General features: G+C 55.3%; 1 protein-coding gene across 1 annotated transcript in view; it reads left to right on the top strand.

Annotated features, from left to right (window-relative positions):
* The window catches only part of LOC307053239 (death-inducer obliterator 1-like), a gene marked incomplete at its 5' end in the record, with an annotated part of 30412 nt that extends 9691 nt beyond the window's left edge, over nucleotides 1-20721 (top strand). Inside the window, 15 exon segments of the mRNA XM_079704594.1 lie at nucleotides 5803-6280; nucleotides 6528-6687; nucleotides 7224-7340; nucleotides 7500-7604; nucleotides 7868-8003; nucleotides 8228-8756; nucleotides 9201-9354; nucleotides 10080-10169; nucleotides 10974-11169; nucleotides 17526-18706; nucleotides 18709-19328; nucleotides 19330-19596; nucleotides 19598-19974; nucleotides 19977-20018; nucleotides 20021-20721. Coding sequence (XP_079560720.1) covers nucleotides 5803-6280; nucleotides 6528-6687; nucleotides 7224-7340; nucleotides 7500-7604; nucleotides 7868-8003; nucleotides 8228-8756; nucleotides 9201-9354; nucleotides 10080-10169; nucleotides 10974-11169; nucleotides 17526-18706; nucleotides 18709-19328; nucleotides 19330-19596; nucleotides 19598-19974; nucleotides 19977-20018; nucleotides 20021-20535 — 4967 coding nt within the window. The 3' untranslated portion in view covers nucleotides 20536-20721.
* Nucleotides 20722-21215: the final 494 nt, after the last annotated feature.

Here is a 21215-nt window from a genome sequence, read left to right as displayed (position 1 = left end):
GTGGCAAAAAAATGTGGGTGGGGACAAAGCAGCCTTGTACATCTCACCAATTTGCTCCCCCCATTTGGAGAGAGAACCAAAACTTGTCCTGATAAGGATTTACCTTGACAGCTGTTTTTAATGTTATCCAAATACCTGGAATTTTCTTGGTCATTGGCATTGTCTTGTATTTTTAAGTGTTTTACTTTTTACAGGTTTTTTTTTTTTTTAATAGCCAACTGTTCAGAAAATTAGTGCAGGGAAGGTTTTGCATGTACATGTACTTTTTCTGACAGAGACCCTCAGATGTATCCTGGCTGCCCCCCTTAGTTCTTGTGCTTTAGCGGGGGGTCGGGGTAGAAGTTGCTAGCAGGATTGGTCCTGCTCACCTCACCTGCCCTTTGGCCTTCATGTGGCCTCTGGGGCTCTGCATCTCCTGTGGCACTGTTCACAGACGGTCCCGCGGCAGAGTCCCTTAGGTGGCATCGAGTCCCAAGGGATCTTTCTGAAGATGCAGCTGTAAACCCTCCCACACGGTGTAGGAGTCTCAGGTACACTTGAAGCTGTAAAGTAATGTTTTTGATTTTTTGCGTGTTGCACCTCACCGTGCACGTAGTCATAGTCTTACCTTCTGAAAGTTAAAGAAGTAAACCTGGAAGATCGAGAAGAAGGGTTTCCACTTTGATTTCTGTCAGCGAAGGTCGGGGCGTTGCCGTGCACCTGGAGGCGTCAGCAAGACGAGCACAAAGGTAACGGCCGCTAAACCCGCCGGGGTCAGCAGGTGCCGCGGGCTCTGTGCCCCAGAGTCTTATCACGCCCTCGACCCCATCATGTTGCTTGAAGTAGCAGATGGTGCAGGCACAGATAACAGTTAAAGTTGAACCTTGTCAAAGTGGTGAAGTGCCTGTTGGCGGGTTTTGGAGATGAGGGAAAGCAGCAGCTCTACTTGCAGCTGAGTGTCAGGTCTGGCGGCCAGTCCCCGCCAGTCCAGTTGGCGTAGACAGGAGAGTGGAACGCCTGCCTCACACACAGCCTCGGCCCCGTTTCCTTCTCGTGGTTCGTGCTGAAGGATGATGTGACCATTTTTTTCATATATTACCAGTCCAACGTGAATTGGCTTTTGGTTTTCAAAATCTGTGAAACTCTGAAAAGAAGGAAGGGTCCATTTGCCTCCGGAGGCGTACTTGGTTTTTTGCAAGCTTGTTACGGCCGGTTCTGTGCACCTCTCTTGAGGTGCAAGTCGCTCAAATACTGCACATCAGTAAGAAAAAGTCAATCTGGACAAGCTTTGTGTAGCCCCAGATCGTGGCAGTTTGGCTGTGGACCCACATACAGACCCCTAGCGATGGAGGGCAGCTGGCGTGAGGGCCCCAGAGATGGAGATCAGGCCTCCCAAGTCTTGGGTGGGGATTGTCTCTGTTTCTGTGTAAGCATAACTTCTACAGGAATAATTCACTGCAAACTATTTAAGCAAAGGCACAAAAGTAAAATGGTTCTCTCTTGCTACTTGAATTTTCACACTAAAGTCTTGACAGCCAAGAAACAAAGTTGTAATGAGAAGCGTCTTCGTACACGTGTCAGGCTGAGCTGAAATTAGAACCGCTGTCACAGTGAGCAGAGTCCACTCCCCCCAACCCCTGCCGCTGGTCCACTGTGTCCTCTGAGCCCTGGCTGGTCCCGTTACGTTACCCGGGCCTTGTGGCGGTAGCTGCCTCGGCCTCACCACTGAGTCTGGGTGGATCTGGGGCCCTGTGGGAATGGCGGGGGGGAGGGGACGCTCCGACCTGCACCACGAGGGCTTGCTTGGCGCCTGGTCACATCAGAAGCTCTTCGCTTCCTTTGGCGTTTACAGCCAATCATTCTGAGTAGTGTCTCCCCCACTACCCCGCACCGTGTCAGTGTGACTGAAAGCCTCATATCTGGGGATTTGTAGGGTAACTTGGCACCTCTTTGGGGCAGGACAAAAGGTATAAAGCAGTGACCGTCCCTCAGGGTTTCTCAGTGGTCCCTGTGAGGGCCCACCCCGGCAACGGCTGTCACTGAGCTGTGAGTGGGCGCGGGCCGCGCGATGCTGTGCTGTGCGGTGCGACTCGGCTCTTGCCAGGCGCCGGTTCCTTGTGGTGCTGCACAGCACTGGCTGCTCCCAGTAACACAGCTTCCACTCCCTTTTCCTCCTGTCCCCTCGAAGGCCCACCAGTGCCACCCAGTGGCCAGCAATGCCATAGCAGCATGGCCCACCTTGCCGTGTGGCAAGGCCCCCAGTTTCATGCTTACTGGGAAGTTAGCCAGTTAGATTGTTGCTGGTCCCTGAGCGCACCGGCCTGCCTGGTTCCTGCCGGGCTTCACCACAAACAAGTCGTTTCCAGTAGAAACCAATGGCCAGACCCAGCAGAAACGACGTCATGTGGGGCGGTGGCCTGGCCACCGGCCAGCCTTTCCTCCTGTATCTGCTCCCCGAGACAGCACCTGGCCTGGAACTCGGGCCACTCTTTTCCCCATCGGCAGCCCCCGGGATGGCCCAGACTGGGTGTACGTTCCGAGGAGGCCGTCTCTGTCCGGCACGTGGGCAGGTGGTCACCCTGCCTCGAGCTGGCAGCACTGGGGGCCCTGCCACTGCTGGAGCCACTCTGCCGGGGGTTGGTGGGCTGCTGTCCTGTTCTAGAACTGGCGCTTCGAGGTCGGTTGTTTACGCCTTGCTCTTCTGTGAATGTATACACATAATACAGTTCAAAGGGAATTTGGATGAAGAATTTGCAAATGTGATTTTAGCTGTACTCAGAAGTAATGCTTCTGTCGCTGTCAGACGCTTTGGCACTACATGGTGTCACTGCCATTCCAGCAGCAGCTAACCCGCATCCAGCTGACGGTGGGACCACATGCAACTGTTTTCTGTTTTGAGCATTTTTCCTCCAAGTAGAAGAGGGATAGAGCTGACTTGTTGGGGTCCACCAGTTTCCACATTTGACCAACTTTTTATTTCTGTAATCATACTTACATACGCTCTGAGACGCAGGTGAGGGATAATGAAAGTTGACTTTTAAAAGCCAGAAGCAGCTAATCTTCTAGAAGAGCCGCACAATGGTTAAGGAAAGCCATCCCCTGCTTTTTAAATAGAGTACGTTCATTTGCCGTTACCACTCTTGGATAGCAGGTCCCTTTAATCACCTGTACTGTGAATGTCCTAAAATTAAGCTCCTGGCTTCTGTTTTCCCTGAATGAGACAAAACACCGGTTAGACCAGTAGGAGCGTTGATCTTAGGGAGTGAATGTGTTCGGAGTTGACAGGAATTCTCACTTGAAACAATGTAAATGTCACATGATAAGATTTGTTTGAGGCCCCATCATGGGTGCCTCATTGAGAATTCTGGAAGCCCCTTAGGCCAGCTTTTTAGAGTTGCTTAAAAGTGTGCTACTAAAATAATCTCAGCAAAGTTCGTATAAAGTCAGTGAGTGAGCTGGTTTTAGGACTCGATTTTAATCCGGACGGGTTTGTTCCTTCTTCCCCTGCTGGCAGTCACAGCTGGCGCCGCGTCCTGCTCCACTCCACTCTCGTTCCTTCCCCCAAGAAGAGGGGCCTCTGTCCATTTCATTTAACTTAAGCTCTAGCAGTCTCTCCCCCCACCCCCCGCCTGGATTCGGTGCTGTGGACCCCGTTAGCCAAGGCTGAGCTGGTAAAGATAAGTTTCCATGTACTGAGGTATGGTAGCGCCTTAGGAATATGGATTTGAGCTGATGAATAATATACGTAGAAACATAGTTCTTAGTTCCTATGACGTGGCCAGTTCCTCCTTTGTCAGACAGCTGTGACTTGCTGACGGGACGTGGGTGACAGCCAGCAGGGTGGATGTAGAGCACAAGCGTGCTGCTCAGCGGGGAGCAGGTGGTCTTGGGAAAGCCTGGACAGCATAGCCCGGGGGTGCCGGCACACGTGGGGCCAGTGATTGGGACACCGTGGACAAGGGGACATAAGGTTGGGGGGGTTGCTCTGTGAGATGAAAATAGGAGATTTGCAGTCAGGATGGTTGCTTGATGACAATGAAGTACTTCTGACACGGTTCTAAGTTTTGGATGTGTGTAGCGCTGTTGCAACGTTTCTAAACATAGGTAATTTCACCTGTACTATGAAATGGAAAACTCTTGCGGTCCCTGGGCTTTTAACACCTGTGGCTGAACTGGCCTGACCAGTGCTGGAGGAAGGCAGTCCTGAGGGCAGCGCTCGGCCCTTCGCCAGGATGGTCACGCAGGGTGTAGGCTGTGAACGCCTTGGGGGCTCTTGTGGGGTCAGGCCTTATTTGTAGACAGGGTCTCACCTCTGTCCCCGGACTTCAGATTTTCTCCCTGCTTCACTAGGAGAGTTGCAAGAGGCACCGGCAGCCGACTGGCATTGGTGGGTGTTCAACCCCTGCGTAAAATCGGAAGGCTGCTAGAGCATCTCGAAGTCTCCTGTTTAGCATGTGGGGGCTCATTGCGCTGTGGGTAGTTTGAGAAAAGCCTGCGCCTGGGGAGGCGGCTTCTCCGTCGGTCCTGTGTGACGTGGCCCTAGGTGGTGTCCCTGTGCTCTCCTGGCTTGCTCCCTGGACCTGCCTGCCCCCCCCACCCCGTTCTGCCCTGGGTCCCAGACGTTCTGGGCGGTGGGCCTGAGCGGGGCCATCTGGGAACACGCCCCAGCTCTCCGTCACGGCTCCCCATGGACGTCTGCTGGGCCGCCCGCCCCTGAGACCGAGGGACTGGTCTTAGGATGAACCTCCTTGCTTGCCTCTGACTGTAATTCTGATGGTCTGATACAGGATTAAGTGGAATCAGTCCATGCGAAGTACTGGCATAAAGATTCTCATTTTGGCTTTGGGCTGTAATCCTTGTTTGCATTAAAAGTGCTAACCTACTGTCTTACCCAATAGCGAGCTGCTACTAGAGGGGTGTGAATGGGAACGTGAATGACAGCAGGTGGCGTTCCTGCCACCGAGCTCCTAGTGTAAAAGTAACTGGTCTCCCCCCATGTTGCAGTTCTCTGCCAACATTCTCTATATTTATTAACCGTGTCCAGTTGACTCTTGTCCAAGAGGACGATGAGCACCTGTGAGCCCCTAACCCCAGGGTGGACTCTCGCTAGTCCTTCCAGTGCCCCAAGGGCCCCCGAGGTGGGGCTTGGATATGCATTCGAAGAGAATGTGTCTGATCCACCCTGGAAAGAGTTTCTAAGCTCCTGTTCACCAAAAACTGCACTGGGACTCTCCATGCGAGTGGTCTTTGAAATCTATGCCTTCTCTTGATACAGCGAAATTTGGCCTTGGAGTTCCAAGCTAAGCTAACGGTTCAAATCAAGCCTTTGATAGCTTACTGGTTTATCGGTTGGAGTAAAAGTTTTAATACTAAAGCGTTTCTCTCTGAAACAAAGTATATTCAGGGGCCTCCCTGGTGGCGCAGTGGTTGAGAGTCCGCCTGCCGATGCAGGGGATACGGGTTCGTGCCCCGGTCTGGGGGGATCCCATATGCCGCGGAGCGGCTGGGCCCGTGAGCCATGGCTGCTGAGCCTGCGCATCCGGAGCCTGTGCTCCGCAGCGGGAGAGGCCACAGCAGTGAGAGGCCCGCGTACCACAAAAAAAAAAAAAAAAAAAAAAAAAAAAAAAAAAAGTATATTCAGTATCGTAAATGTTGCTGGTAGCCCTGTTTACACTCCTTTTGTGAATTTAACAGTTACTTTAAAAATCCTCTTTAAATCTGTCTCACAGTGATGCCTGGTTATTAGCTTTGCTGGTTTCGGGTGCACATGCTGTGTGGGGTCCCCTGCACCCCTGCCTCACTAAGCGGCCCCTCTCCTTTCAGCCGTGAAGGAGGACAGACGCGCAGAGGCCAAGGCGGCGGTGGCGGCGGTGCCGAAGAAGGTGGCTCCTCCAGGCTCCTCGGGGGGCCTCAAGCCACCCTCGCCCAGAAGTCTCCTTCCAAAGAAGTCCCCTCCTTTTGTAAATGCGGCGGCAGCCAAACCGGCCATCAAAAAGTTGCCACCGGGGTTCAAGGGCACCATCCCCAAGAGGCCGTGGCTCTCGGCTGCCCCCTCCCCCTCGGGCAGCGCTCCCTCGGCCAAGCAGGCAAGGCTGGCACCTGTTGCTGCCACGTCTGCTTCCAGAAAGTTCCCCAGCTCCGCTGCTTCGGTGGGCGCCATCAGGAAGCCTGGGACCACCTCGGTTCCCCTGGCCTCTCCAGCCCCGGGATGCCTGGGCCCCGCGCGCCCCGCCTCGTCACAGCCAAATTCTCAAATTCGGCAAAACATACGACGCTCCTTGAAGGAGATCTTGTGGAAAAGGTGGGCTGTTCCACTTTGTTTCTTATCTGTTAAAGTGGAAAGTTTTCCACGTAAAGGGTGGTTGTTTCACGATGGCCCTGCTGTTTATGAAAAATGTCCCATGTGGGACTTCCCTGGCGTCCAGTGGTTAAGACTCCACGCTTCCACTGCAGGGGGCACCGGGGTTCCATCCCTGGTTGGGGAGCTGAGATCCCATGTGGCATGGTAAGTGCAGCAGTTACCGTGGGGCTTTCTTCATTCCATCTAGAGTCACTGACGGCGATGACTTAATCATAACAGAAAATGAAGTAGGAAAAATTGCACTGCACCTCGAGAAGGAGATGTTTAACTTGTTCCGAGTCACAGACAGTCGGTACAAGAGCAAGTACCGCAGCCTCATGTTCAACCTCAAGGACCCCAACAACCAGGTGCGTGTCCGACCGTCAGGAGCTGGGGCAGTCCTGGCCAGGGGCTGCCCAGGCCTGGGTTAGGGCACTGGGTCCCCCTGCGGCTGCGGGTGAGTGGCATGCTGTTCCCGTGGGGCCAGGCGCTCGCCAGCTGAGGTTCTTGCCACCTGCGCGCCTGTGTGCCTGCCGGGGCCCACGCTGTCTGGATCGGCCTCTTGACCTCTTGCCTGTGTTTAGAAGCAGGGCACATACTCTTGACTTTCCATTTCGCCTTGTTAACCCCCTGGCAGAAGGGATTTCTTCTACCTTTGTCCCTAACACTGTACCTTCTTCAGTCAATTGTGTTTTCTGTGAAGTGGTCTTTGTAGCAGGGTTAGTGCGGTGGGATACTGGAGATGAGCTGCCCGAATTCAGGGCCCTTGTTCTCCAAGCATCGATGGGAGGCTCCGGGCCCTCGTCCTGCCGCGGGGCAGGGGCTTGCCTTGCTGCCCACCTCCACATCCTCTCTAGTATCTTAGAGGGTTTTGAACGAGTGAACAAGAGATGTTTGTTTACAGGGGCTCTTCCATCGTGTTCTGCGTGAAGAAATCTCTTTGGCAAAACTTGTGAGAATGAAGCCAGAAGAACTTGTCTCCAAAGGGCTTTCCATGTGGAAAGAGAGATCGTCAAATCCTGTGTGTGCCGACGGGAGAGGCGGCTGCGGATGCCAGAAGCCTGACACCAACGCCGCCCCCAACCCCACCCCAGAGTGAATTAATAGCCTGTTGGCGTGAGAGAGTCCCCTTGGGAAAGAAGGGCTAAGGGTTCACGTTTGTCTGTCTTTTTCATCTTAGGTGATGGAGTCCGGAACTAACTTGCATAATGAGAGTAAGAAGCCGACCGTTAAACCAGAAACTATTCCCAATATGGAAGATTCTCCGCCAGTATCAGATTGTGATGTAAGCGTTTAGGATTTCCAGTGCTCACGAGAATTGACAAAGATGATCCCGTTCCAGGCGTTGTTAGGTGCCTGAATTACTGGGCAAGACACTGAGCTGACACAAGTGTGTGTAGTTGTATTGCTTCTCGAGGACTTGTATTCAGTAGTCCTTTTCCTCTTTTTTCAGTGGTTCTTAATCACGTGAGATGTTTTTTCCATGGGTGCTGCTAATTTGGAGAGGGGCTGGAAAAGAAATGACCTCCTCTGCTTCTTGTGCTTTAGGGACAGCAAGAATCGGTGCGGGCGGCCCCCGAGAGGAGCGCGGTACCGCTGCTGGGCCTTGGCGGCGGCACGCTGCAGGACACGACCGGGCAGCACCGCACGCACCTCTTTGACCGGAACTGTAAGATCTGCACAGGTGAGCAGATCTGGGGGGAGACTGTGGAGACCCTTCTCAGGATGGCTGCATTCAAACCAAGTCACACAGTGGAAAGGCTAGAATCGTTTCTTCAAGCCTAGGAAGTGAGCCCCTACCTTTATAGTGTTGTTGTTTTAAAGCAGTGATCGTCTGTCTACCCATGGGAAGCCTTTGCTCTCGAATGTGTGGGACTTCATGATGAAGGCCTGCCTTCTGTTCTCCAGGTCAGGTTCCATCGTCGGAAGATGAGCCAGCTCCGCAAAGACAAAAGTGGTCAACTTGTGCCAAGAAGGAGGACTCAAAGTCCAAGCGTGACAGCTCTGCCTCTGAGCCTGCTCTCAGCTCAGCCGATGATGCGGCCCCAGAAACTCTGCCTGAAAACACCTTGGAGCCAGACCTGGAAAGCCCTGCTCGCGCCCATTTGGAGGGAAAGTCCCTCCCGGTGCCTCCAGGGGATGGCCACCCCGAGCCCTCCGCCCTGGAAGGCGCCCCCTGTCCGGCCCCTGGTGGCGGCGCAGTGCTCACCACAGTCACGGTGTCCGGCCGAGACCCCAGGACTGCACCAGGCAGGCCGAGCACGGGCACGGCTCCCTCGGCAGCCCGCCCAGGCAGCGCCCACCCAGCAGAGCCCCGACAGGATGTCCCGAAGCCTCTGCCGACTTCCGTGACGGTGCCCAAGTCCATCTTGGTCAAGCCGTCCACGTTGCCCGAGCCCAGATACCTCCTGTCGGTCCCGCCGTCGCCAAGCATCAGGTGCTGCCCCCGTGTGTGGTCTGAGCAGCTGAGCTGTGGCCTTTCTTTCAGATGAACAGAAGGAGCAGTAATGAGTGATTCAGTCGTTCGGCTCGGAAATCCACCCAGATATACAACTCTCCTCAATTTTCTATTTTAGAAAGGCGTTTTTTTAAAGCTTCAGTTTTAGGATGACTAATTATCACCTTAGACATATAGTTGTTGAAAACTGGAATTTGAATTTACAGCCATCCAGTTTATTGCCTATATAGTTTATATTTCTTTGACCAGAATGTGTTCATATCATTATGATGAAGGTAATTAATTTGAAAAAGTAAGCTATCAAAACTTGCAGGAATTCACTTTGCTTTTATAAACACGTCAAATAAATAAATAAATAAATAAATCTTGGGGATTCTTTGGGCAGAGAAAGATTCACATATTTTCTGTGGTTCTGTTTTACAGCATCTCGGAGTCCCAGTCCCCTCCAGAAGGAGATACCACCCTCTTTTTGTCTCAACTCGGCACCATATGGAAAGGATTCATTAACATGCAGAGTGTAGCGAAGTTTGTCACTAAGGCGTTTCCTGTCTCTGGATATTTTGATTATCTCAGTGAGGTTAGAACCAGGAGGGAGAGAAGTGTGTGTGTGTGCATGTGCGTGCACGCGCGCGTTTTCCAAAGGCACTCTGATCCGGCGCTGGAGTCAGGCGTGTGACCACCTTCCTGCTGAGTTTCTGGACGCACAAGCACCTCTGAAGGCAAAATAAGGGTTGCCGGGCCGAGTCAGCAGGTTACGCAGTTTGGACAGTGGCGAAAATTGAAATGAGAAATCAGACCCTCCCTCTTTTCTGAAAAAGCTGAAGCTTGTCTTCCTTCTCCCTCTGTTCCGCTAGAGCTTGTGCAAAAGCTGGATGTGCATGTGCCCACTGCAGGTGTGGCCAGACACGCGTGACCTGCCCTGGTGTGGAGGGGCACACGTGACAGGTCTTTTATTTTTCAAAATTAACGAAACAGCACTAGCACTTCAGACTTAAGAAAGAGTGCTCAGTCTCTTCTGAGACATACCTGGATCTTTCCTGTATGTGTATGTTCCTAAAAGACAACAGTAACACACTTTGCTAAATGTCATCCTATTTAGCAGAAGCTTATCCTCCTACCACCCTTGGGTTTGGTCACTCATAATCCCGGATGTTAGTCAACTAAGCAACATTTGACACAGTTATTGCCGCTGTGTTTGGGATAGTTGCAGTTGTCTTAGTTGTGAATCTCGGGTAGTTTGGGGTCTGTCTCTGTGACGGCCACGGTTCCACCGGCCATTGAATCAGAGCTCATTTCACTTAGGACCTGCCTGACACAATTCACATCGGCGGACGGATTGCCCCGAAGACAGTCTGGGATTACGTCGGCAAACTCAGGTCTTCGGTGTCTAAGGTACCTGCCCACAGTCTGACCTCTGCACCCAAGGAAGAAGGGGTTTGTTTACCCACGGCTCTTTTTTGACGTCTCATCTTGCGCGTTAATACTTGAAATGTCTCTAGTTGGTGAGATGTTTGCAGGTGGACGTTGAAGTTGATAGCTGGCTAACCTGTGAAGGGGGGTCTGAGTAGCATGACGGTGGAAGCTTTGTGAAAGCGCATGTGTGGTTCAGAGTTAGAAATACAGATGCTGTGTCCCTTGTCTGAGCTGATGGAGGAGAGGTCGGGGGAGGCGGCTGGGCTGGAGTCTGTGAACCGCTGAGATGCGGACGCAGCTCTGTGTCTGCGTGTGCAGTGCTCTTTGCGGGAGGGGCTCTGGTTTTCACTGGGGTCACAGAAGGGTTACGACCCTGGTCTAGTTCAGCCCTCCCGTTTCGGAGCTGCGGGCAGCTCATCGCACGCTTAGTGGTCACTTAGCTCTGTGTCAGACGCTGCCCCAGACTGGCCCTGCACACAGAGTACCCCATCAGTACGAGAGCCCCAGGAGGTGGGCTCTGTGTTGAGGACGGTGGGGCTAAGTAGTTTTAAAGCAAGTCCTCCGAAACCAAGATCAAACCCAGCAGTCTTGAGACTCGGGCCTGTGTCCTCTTCAGCAGCTCATTGTTCTGATGTGTTGGGCAGCAGGGCTGTGACAGTCAGAATCAGGGCTGGTCGCTTCTCTCCTCGCTTCCCTCCTGCTTTGGGGGCTTAGGTGCAAGGAGAAGGGGCTGCCTTTCCGAGTGGCCGCAGGTCAATGCTCCCCGCCCTCTGTTTGTTGCAGGAGCTGTGTCTGATCCGCTTCCACCCCGCGACGGAGGAGGAGGAGGTGGCCTACATGTCTCTGTACTCCTATTTCAGTAGCCGCGGCCGCTTCGGCGTCGTGGTAAACAACAGCAGGCACGTCGAGGACTTCTACCTGATCCCGCTGAGCGCCGCGGACCCCGTCCCCTCCAAACTCCTGCCCTTTGAGGGACCAGGTAGGCCCAGGCTTCCACCCACACGTCCCCCACACACACTGCGGAGTCCGTCCCAGCAAGCTGCGTGCCTCACCTAGACCCGGCCTTTGGCAGCGGAACTTGGGAACGGGGGTGAAGCAGCGGATAGTGGAGGGTGGCACGGGAGGTCCCCTGAGGAAGGTGTGCATTGTCTTAGAAAAGTCCTGTGAAGAGGGACAACCCTGTCCGGAGCCCGCCCGCCTGGCATGAGCAGGGTGTTGCTGGCAGGGGCTGGGCAGTGCCGGGAGGGCGGGGCCTGGGCCTGGCCTGCGGGCTTGGCTCCTTGCAGGCGTCAGGCAGAGCCTCTTGGCTGCAGGCATTCGTTTTGAGGAGAAACGAAAAATAGCGTTGAGAGACAGGAACTAGTTCTAGAAATAGGCACTTTGAAATCTGCTGCTCGAATTCTTGTCTTTGGCAGACCACGTTTTGTTCACTCATTCCTTAGAAAGTGCTGCTTTTAAAGAATTATTTCCAGGCTGACCAGAAAGAAAGTTCAGGCTTCTCAAGGGAGCTAAGGGTGATTCCAAGGGGGGCGTGGTCTCTGGGGACCCAACTCCCCTTAACCCTGAGAAGTTGACGGGACTTAAGTCTCACCTAAATGGGAGTGTCTCCTTGTCCATGGCGCCCCCAAAACGGCTAAGCCTAAAAGATGCTGAGTGTAACCCGCGGTGAGGGCTCTTGAAGCACCTGCTTCTACAGGCAGTAGCTAGCTACGCCCGCACCCGGCGCCTCCGTGTCCATGGCCAGCGCCCCGGCAGCTCTGCGGCTGGGCCCAGCGTCCTGGTCGGTCCCCGTGACCTCAGGGCTCGTGTCCCCTGACACAACACACGGAACTGTCTCAGTGCCAAACACGTTAGAAGCCAAGCTCTCCGGGGGGCTGTCCCACTCCTCGCGCTAAAGCGGTGCCGCCTGACAGGCAGCAGGGAGGGCTGTGGCCGAGGTTCTTGGCGGGCAGCTCCCGGGGCGCCGGCCGGCTCCCTGGACGCCGTGTTCCCAAAGCAGCGGTGACGGTGGTGAAGCCGACTTCCCGATACCGTGAAGAGCCTCCGGTCAGTCACAAGGGCGGAAGCCTGTGCGGGGCCTAGTGTGAGCGTAGATCCTGTGACACGCACACTCTGTGCGTCTGTAGCAGCGGGACCTGGGAGGTGACGAAGCCCTGTTTCACCCGTGTTGGAGCCCCTCTCACGACTCCACCTGCAGAGCCCGCGATGGGGTCTTGCCTGACACCGTCCCGGTGCACCTTGTCACACGAGCAGGGGGCTGCCAGGTTCGGGGCCACACACAGACCCTGAGGGGGGCAGAGGTGGACGAGGTCAGGCGTGGTGAGGAGGCAGGGGTGCGGGGGCCACCGAGGAAACCCCCAGTCGGAGCCGCGGCGGGAGCTGGTGCAGTGCTGGGTTGGGGCCCGGCTGGCAGAGGGAGGGGGCCGCGCTGGGTGTTCCGGGGTGACACGGGGACAAGGAAGGCTGGGCAGGGCGCCCACCTCATCTGCTAAGTGACCACACTTGATGACCAGCGGAGTGGACATCGCTCCTCCACCTGCATTGCCAAGGCTGTCACTTCCTGAAGGGGATGCTCAAAAGCCTGCAGGTGTTCATCCACAATAGAGAACGAATGTTTCATTAAAATAAAGTAGTAGGAGGGGTTTTGCAGACGTGATTGTACGGGAAATTTTACCATAAACTTTTTTTTTTTTTTTTTTTTTTTTTTTTTGTGGTATGCGGGCTTCTCACTGCTGTGGCCTCTCCCGTTGCGGAGTACAGGCTCCGGATGCGCAGGCTCAGCGGCCATGGCGCACGGACCCAGCCGCTCCGCGGCACGTGGGATCTTCCCAAACCGGGGCACGAATCCGTGTCCCCTGCTTTGGCAGGCGGACTCTCAACCACTGCGCCACCAGGGAAGCCGTACCATAAACTTTTAAAGACTTTGTTTTTCAATCGAAGGGCTTCTAAATCTCAGCTTGTTTAATTTAGTATATATGTTTTTAATTCTAGGGGCTTTATTCACGGAAGGAAGAGCAGTCAGATGGGACGCTGGGCCTAGGCCAGGGTGCCCGGCCCTCCCGAGGGGGTGGGGGGTGCCTGTCGAGGGCCCTCGGGCATCTAAGGTGTGGACCACCCTGAGCAGAGGATAGGGGCCTGCCTTCCGAGGCACTGCCGGGAGAGGGCCATTCTCTTAGGCTGGCTCCATCCGTGGTGTCTGCCTTCTGTCCTCACTCTTATCTGCTTCCTGAACAGCAGACCGTTTTCGTGACTTGCAGTATTGTCAGATAAAAGCACGTCTTCAGTTTCTGCGTGTCTTCCTGCGTAGCTGTGTACATATGTTGTAAGCAAAGGCAAAATGGTGCTGAATGGAAAGTGCTTCTCTCTCCTTTGAAATCAATGAATATTTCATGGAAACTGGCCATTGTTTGTCTGAATTTGAACCATTTGGTAGCTCTTGGTGCCCATCCAGGTGCATTGTGAGGGAGGACTGTCTCCACCTTGCTTTGCCTCAGCCGACGCCAGTGTGCTTCTGGCTGTGCAGGCGGCGGTGCTGCGCTGGGGGCGCCTGGACACGGGCGGGCGGACGGACGGATGGACGACGCTCTCCTCACTGGGACGCGGAGCCCTGGCTTTGCTCAGGTCTTAGGGACCCAAGAGTGGGAGCGGGCGAAGTCTGCATGGGAGCCGAGTGTGGCGGGCGGGCAGCTGCTTCTCCCTGTATTTGCTGGGTCTCTGCCCAAGTCCTCTTTGAGGATGGTTGTTGCTAACTCCAGCACAGTTTCTGTTCCCGCAGGTGTGGACGTTTTGTCTTGTCGGACTCAGACCATAAAAAGGTGTTCACTGTAAATACTGAATAGTGGAGCATGCCAGGTTGATTTAGGGGTAAAAGCCTCATTTGATAGTTGGGCAGCTTTCAGCTGGTTTATTAATTAAAACTAAACCTCGTCTCCCGCTGTGCCATGTCCAAGGTGCATGGGGGCTGCTTCCCCCGCGGCCCTGTTGCTGACACACCCGGACACAGATCCTGGTTTGGGTCTTGGCTCAGGAAATCCACACACACCTTTTCAGCTGTCCCTCGTCCCTGGGTTTGTCCACTTCTCTCTTTGTACGGGTGGTCTGGGGCTGACCCTTTCTTTCACCGTGAAGACTCGGGGACCTACATGTAGCTAGGAAGGCTCGTTTCATCCACACGGGACATTGTGGACACGTTTGCTCCCGCAATTTGGAGGGGGTCGGGCAGGGGTGCTGACACCCCGGTGCTCAGTCTGACCAGTACCCCTTGTCTGGAAATGATAGTTCAGTGGCCTCCCACCTAGTTCTCATCTACTTGATGAGTCATAAGCCTCACCACTACCCTGAAAGGGAGGTCGGTAAGTAAGCACCCCCCTTGTAACCATGGGACAGAGGCCCTGTGCGGAGCCGAGGGGGCGCCCCGGGCCCCCGGAGGGAGCCCTGTCTCTGCACACAGCCAGCGTGCTCACTGCTGCTGCGCCGTCTCGGGGCGCCCTTTCCTCTCCAGGGGTCACACTCAACAGTGGGCGCGCCCACAGGGGCCCCAGGCATAAAATGGGGCCTTCGGGGGAAAGCTGCCCCTGCCACCGCCCCAGTGGTAGTAGCCCTTTGACTGTGTCCAGCGTGCCCTTGCCAGGCACCTGTCGTGAGGGTGCGGAGCGGGGTGGAGCCAGACGTGCCCTCACCTCCCTAAAGGTCACTGCCGAGACCCCGGTAGCGCAGTGAATCATATTCTTCCACGAGTCAGTCATCTCCACGGTGCTAGTTACATTTCAAGTCTCCATGCAGCCATAACGTGCACAGGTGAAGTAGAGAAGGTTTGACTGCTTCAAAAACAGCCCAATTCAAATGTAAAATCCTGGGGAAGATTAGTGGGGAAATGCATAACTAACACTCCTCCAACTCTGGAGCTTTATTAGATCGCTTATGGGTGTGTGTAGGTGAAGTAGTTGAGAGCTGAAAGCATTTAAAAATACTAGCTGCTTAGTTAGATGCTGGTCTCCAGGGAGTTTACTGTTTTCGAAACAAATGTAAATGTTAAGTAATTGAATCCTACCCTCAGCTGTGATGCCTGTGACCGCAAAGGGTAGAGTCTAGAGAATTTTGCCAAGTCTGGGGTGTATCCTTTTTGTTAGGAGGCATATAAAGCTGTTGCCAGTTGTAGGGCTGGCACACCTCCCGAGGACAGGACCCCATCTCCCTGGATGTAACGCAGTGCCTTAGCCTCCACACACAGCCTCTTTGACCTGAAACGTGATTCATGCCGCAAGCCCTGGTGTTGGCACCTTAGAGGTTTAGCTCTTCACAGGTAGCATAGCCCATCTGCATTGAGGACAATGAGGATAGTCGTGGACCCTGGGCTGCTGAGAGGACGCCCCCGGCCAGGGCTCCCCAGCCCTCCCCGCCCCCGCCCGCGTGGCCGAGCACATTCCTCTGCTGCTCCTGCTCACGGGGCTGGCCAAGGCTCCAGCTTGTGGCTTGGATGGGGACCTGTTCTACCAGATCTGGGGCCGTGTCGGTGACAGTCGGTCCAGAGAGGGCCACGAGAGCCAGTTGAGCTATTGACTGTGCCCCAGAGTGCATATTAGTGAGCTGTAAATTATTCAGTAAGTGGCTGTTACAGTGAGTGAGAGATTTACTATTTTAAGTTAAAATAATTCATTTTGATTAGAAAGCAAACGATAGAGTATCTTTCACATCTGAGCAGAACCATCTGGATGCCATGCTCAGTGCAGTGGGCCTGGCCTTCCTGTGTCCACGCCCTCCTTTGCCCAGCTCCTCCTTCCCCTGAGTCACCACTGTCATTAGAAGGGCAGGCAGAGGACATTCTGGAAGCCATTCCTCTTATCATGAGTGGGTGTCTTCATGGGCACCTCAGCCCTTGAATGTCAGCCTGTGAAACGAGGCGCTGAGCACAGTGGGGAGGGGCGCCAGCAGTACCTCGCCGATCCATGCGGATGCTGGGCCAGCCCAGCTCCCTCTGGCATGCCAGGTCTTCCTCCTCCTTGGGGGCGGGACGGGACATCCGCCACCCTCGTGCTCGGCATGTCACCCCGTCTCTGTTGGAATTTAGGAAGGGTGACAGGCGCTCAGAACTACACAGAGGGTGTCTAGGGACAACTCTTTGATCTGTGATCAACTTCAAATCACAGAAAGAATAGGAAAAACAGTGCTGATTTTCTTTTTTAGTGAGTCAACAAAAAATATATAGCATGAATGTCTTTTACACAATAGTGATTTATGTGTAAATTGAGTTTATACAATTTGATTAATTTAAAATATGCTCTTGAAACAAAATGTTGGTCCCGTGTTTATCATTTCTCCCTAACTTACTGATCTGTGACGTGGGCTTCTCTGTTCCCCTGTTGGTATTCCGGGTTTGTTGTTATGTGAGGGTGGCGAAGCCATACAGAAACAATAGCATCCCTGGTTCAGTGCACCACAGTCCAGAAGGTTTGCACGAAGAATTTGTTAAGAAATAATTATGTTTTAAGAACTGCGCAATGTTCTGAAATTCCCAGCGTGTTCTCCACGTGGTCTGTCTTCTGTTGCCTCTGTACTGAACACCTTTGGGCTTTAAGCCGCACGTCCTGTGTTGACAGACACCTGAGCGTTCGGTAGCTTTTGAGAAGTTACTGGTCATTGAATGTCTCTCTAAACCTGCAAGAACATTTGTTTTAGGCATTTTGGTCAGCATCACTTTTCCCATCAATTGTCATTTTGACACCAGTGACTCATGAACTTATCGAATGGTTGTGCTATATCGATCCGTATAATTTTGTTGATCATTATAATTGAGTTGTAGAATTGGTCCTTAATTGAACCTTTAATTTTAGTATGAATAGCTTAATTTACGTATTGCAGCTCATAAGTTAAAGTCGAAAGGGGGTGCTGCCTTCCTGATTTGTAGCAAGAGGCAAATGAAGGAACACAGCTAAGAGTTTGTTTAGAAAACATCCTGGTACATACAGGCTTCACTCCCAGTAGGTGAACGGTCTGGAGTGTGTGCGTGCTGGCCTTCCCCACCTCCCCCAGCGCGCCTCTACCCTAGCGTTGTGTATAATTGAAAACCTGTAATAATTTTAGCACTGGGCGAATGCGCGTGTGCATTGGGCCCTTGGTTTTGTGGTCTGTGGGCCCGTCAGGCTGGGCAGGTGCGCGGTGCAGTCTGCGTCTTTTGCGGCCGGTCTTCAAAAACTTGGTTCTATTTTGCCACAGAATTTCCCCCTCCTCCTCCCTCTGGAAACCATCCCCCTGCTGCCCTTCACACCCAGAGTTGACCCCTGAAGGACAAAAGCTACAATTCGATTCTAAAATTTGCACAACTCTTTTGCTTTTTAGGTCTTGAGTCACCGCGTCCAAACATAATACTGGGGTTAGTAATCTGCCAAAAAATACAGCGGCCTTCAAATGCTGGCGAATCAGACAAGACAGAGGAGAAGCGGCCCCGTATTCAGACACAAGAAGAAATGGATGCCGTCCACCCCAGAATGCCAGCAGCCCTGCTCCCTGAGAAGAAACCCCGCAAGTACCCGCTGCGCCCAGGGGACGCGGCTGTCAGCACCACACCCCCGGGGTCTCCCCCACCCCCAGCCCCTCCTCCAGAAGCACCAGGTGCGCCGGCCTCATCTTCCGGGTTACAGATACCGTCGTCGCTCAAACCAGGAGCCACGAACACTGTCACAGCATCACCCGCGTCAGTGACGGTTGCGGTGGCCGCTTCCTCTGTCACTTCCTCTTCTTCACCCCTAGAATATATCCTGCAGACTCTCTTCGGGAAGAAGAAGGCGTTTGACACCCCCACCGAAGAGCCTGCCGAGTCGGCCCCAGCCCCCCACCAAGACTCGAGAGCCAAAGCCGGCGGCGGGGTGCCGTCGGCGCTTCTGCTGGACCCAATTGTCCAGCAGTTTGGTCAGCTCTCCAAAGACAGAGCTCTGGAGGAGGAGGAAGACGACAGGCCGTATGACCCCGAGGAAGAGTACGGTCCTGAGAGAGCCTTGGACACTCAGCTCGGAGACCGCGGGAGACGCCAGGACGCGGACAAGGCCGCGGAGGCAGCTGAGCGGGAGGAGGTGGCCTATGACCCGGAGGACGAGACGATCCTAGAAGAAGCCAAAGTGACCGTGGACGACCTGCCCACCAGAATGTGTGTGGACGCGCACGGCGGGCCTGGCCTGCAGGCGCCCTCCCTGGCCGAGCGGCAGCAGATGATAGAGGAGCTCACCAAGCAGATCGAGGAGCAGCAGAAGCAGGTGGAGGAGCAGGAGGAGGCGCTCAGGCAGCAGAGGGCGGCCGTCGGGGCCTCCATGGCCCACTTCTCCGTGTCGGACGCGCTCATGTCGCCGCCGCCGCCGAAGCCCGTGCTCCTGCCGCAGGAGCCGCAGGCCGCGGCCAAGGCGGCCGCGCCCCCCGCTGGCAGCCAGGCCCCGGGCCCGAGCGCCGAGGCGCGGCTGAGCCGGGACCCGCGTCAGGCCCAGCGGCTGGCCACGGAGAGCAACGAGAGCGAGGCCGCGCCCCGAGGCCCCCGCCGGCCAGAGTAGCGCCCGGAGGGGCCGCTGCTCCCCCGGGGCCACTTCCAGCCCAGGAGGAGCCAGAGTCAGCCCCTCCACCGTGGGCTCCGGGCGAAGAGGCCCCACTGCCGGCCAAGCAGGACGGCCCCCTGCGCGAGCCCACAGAAAGCCCGGGGCCTGCGGGCGCGGAGGGCGCGGCCAGGCCTGCCCGGAAGGTGCTGCTGCCCACGCTGCAGGGCACCTCCTTCCAGCCCCTCTTCCCTTGGCAGCACGACGGCCAGACCTTCCACCCTCCCGGAAGAAGGGATTCTTTCTCGGGTCCAGTGTACGCCTGTCAGGAAAAACCTCTGGGCTCTTGCCAGTACGAGGATCAGAGAAATGCTCAGTTTCCCGAAAAACGTGACTCCCTGGCAACTGAAACCGAAAGAGACAGAGAGCCACAGCCCAGGCCGGCTGAGGGGGCCGGCACGTTCCCCACCGCAGCAGAGAAAGGGGGGCCTCGGCCCCAGTTCCAAGGCCAGCGGGAGCCTGCACCGCGCGTTCTCGGGATGTCGGGCCTTCACGGCCCCAATTTCACAGGCCCACGGGGGCCAGTCCCTCCGATCTCGGAAGAGAATTCTAATAACGATGGGCCGAGGGGGGCCTCCACCAGGCAGATTCGGGCCCCCAAACGGGCCCATCCCTTCTTTGTTCTCAGGGCCACACGGGCCACCTCCCTACAGGGATGGGAGGGGCCCATCCGTCTCCCACGTGGGCGGGCCCAGGGGAGCAGGGCCGCCTCCATTTGGAGACCGCAAGGACCCCCACGGGGAGAAGAGGGAGTTCCCGGAGGCCCCGTACGCTGAGGCCTCGGGCCCCCCTGGCCAGAGCGAGGGGCCCGAGCAGGCCCCGTTCCTGGGAAACGGGCACCGCGCCTTTCCAGTTCGGGGGCCAGAGGAGGCCTCTGCTGTCACAGTTCAAAGGACCCCGAGGTGGCCCTCCTCCCCCTCAGTTCAGAGGTCAGAGAGGCCCCCACCGCGGGCCACTTTGTGGGCCCAAGGGGGCACACCCTGGGCAGTTTGAAGGCCCAATGGGCCAAGCTCCTGGATTCGTGCCGGGACCCAGGGGGATGCAGCCTCAGCGGTTCGAAGAGCAGAGGGTCCACTCGCCGCCCAGGTTCACCGGCCAGAGGGCAGCGGCGCCCTTGCCCTTTGGGGGGCCCCGGGGGGCCACTCCCTTCCCGGAGAAGAGCGAATCGGTGCTTCCACACTTCCACTGCCAGGGCCCGGCCACCCCAGAGCCAAACCGGCGCCCCGGGCGCTGCTGGAGCTGCGCAGCCACCCACCGCGCCGGCCCCAGGCCCCGAGGCCGAATTCCGCGAGGGCAGGGGCCACGAGTACAGAGGCCCAGGCTGCAAGGGGCGGCCCCGGGACAAGGCCCCGGAGGAGCCCGAGGCCCCGCCGCCCGACAGCCGCCCGGGCCAGGCCTTCGAGGACCGGCGGCGCGAGCGGGAGCGTGGGAAGCCCTGGGAGCGGGAACGCGGCCGGACCTGGAGCCGCGAGCAGGACTGGGACCGAGGCCGAGAGTGGGACCAACCCCGCGACAAGGACACTGGCCGCGAGTGGGACCGCGGCCGCGAGCGCAACGCGGGCAGGGCCGAGCGGCGCGAGTGGCACTGGGCCCGAGGACGGAGCTGCCACCGCAACCGCAGACGTGAGCGGGAGAGGTCCTGCAGCAGGGACCACGAAGGCGACAAGGCCCGCAAGGAGGAGCACCACAGGGACCGCAGTCGGAGCCCGGAGCGACCCCGGGACCCCAAGGCCGTGGCCCCGCGGGGCGCCGCCCTTGCCACCGAGACCTAGGGCCGCCCGTGAAGCCGCGCTCACGTGCTAAGCAGGTGGTCTTGGAAAGAGCTGGGAGCTGACGCACAGGACAGAACCTTCTGGACTTGAGAAATTACTGTAATTTTGTGTGTGATTATTTCTTACAAAATTTCACACCTTTACAATTCTGACGCTTTTTAAATAAAAACAAAAAACTAAGAAGTCTTTAACATGTCCATTTGAATGTACTGAAATGGGAAAGTATCTACAAGAGCATATTGCTTTTCAGAGTATAAAGTTATCTTTTCTCATAACTTGACTGTTGTAAATTTTAAGGGAGTTTAGTGGACCTCAGAGCCATACCTTTCCTGACATCTTCTCATCTGTGATACCTGTTTCCAGAAGCTAACTTCACAGGGTTCGGGGCAGGCGGCCGCGTGTTTCTGTGCATGGCTGTGTCAGCTCGTCTCTGGAATGTTGAGAAACACCAGACTTACAGGTGCATCTTTCTCTTGTCATGAAGAAATTTGAAATACAAATTTCAACCCGGAAACAAAAACACATTTCTTGGTTTTGCTCAGTGTTTAGGTATCGCCTTACATGTTCCCCCCAGCCCCAAACAGGATTAAAAGCAACATCTGCATAGAAATTGTGGAATTTTAAAGAACAATTTATTTTGAAAGGTGTAAATTTTACCAGCCTAAAGAAAGTGAGAAAAG

The sequence above is a fragment of the Hyperoodon ampullatus genome, assembly GCF_949752795.1.
Source record: "Hyperoodon ampullatus genome assembly, chromosome: 5".
Classification (NCBI taxonomy): Eukaryota; Metazoa; Chordata; class Mammalia; order Artiodactyla; family Ziphiidae; genus Hyperoodon; species Hyperoodon ampullatus.
The sequence above is the reverse complement of the archived record's forward strand: the minus strand, read 5'-3'. Positions and strand labels throughout refer to the sequence as shown.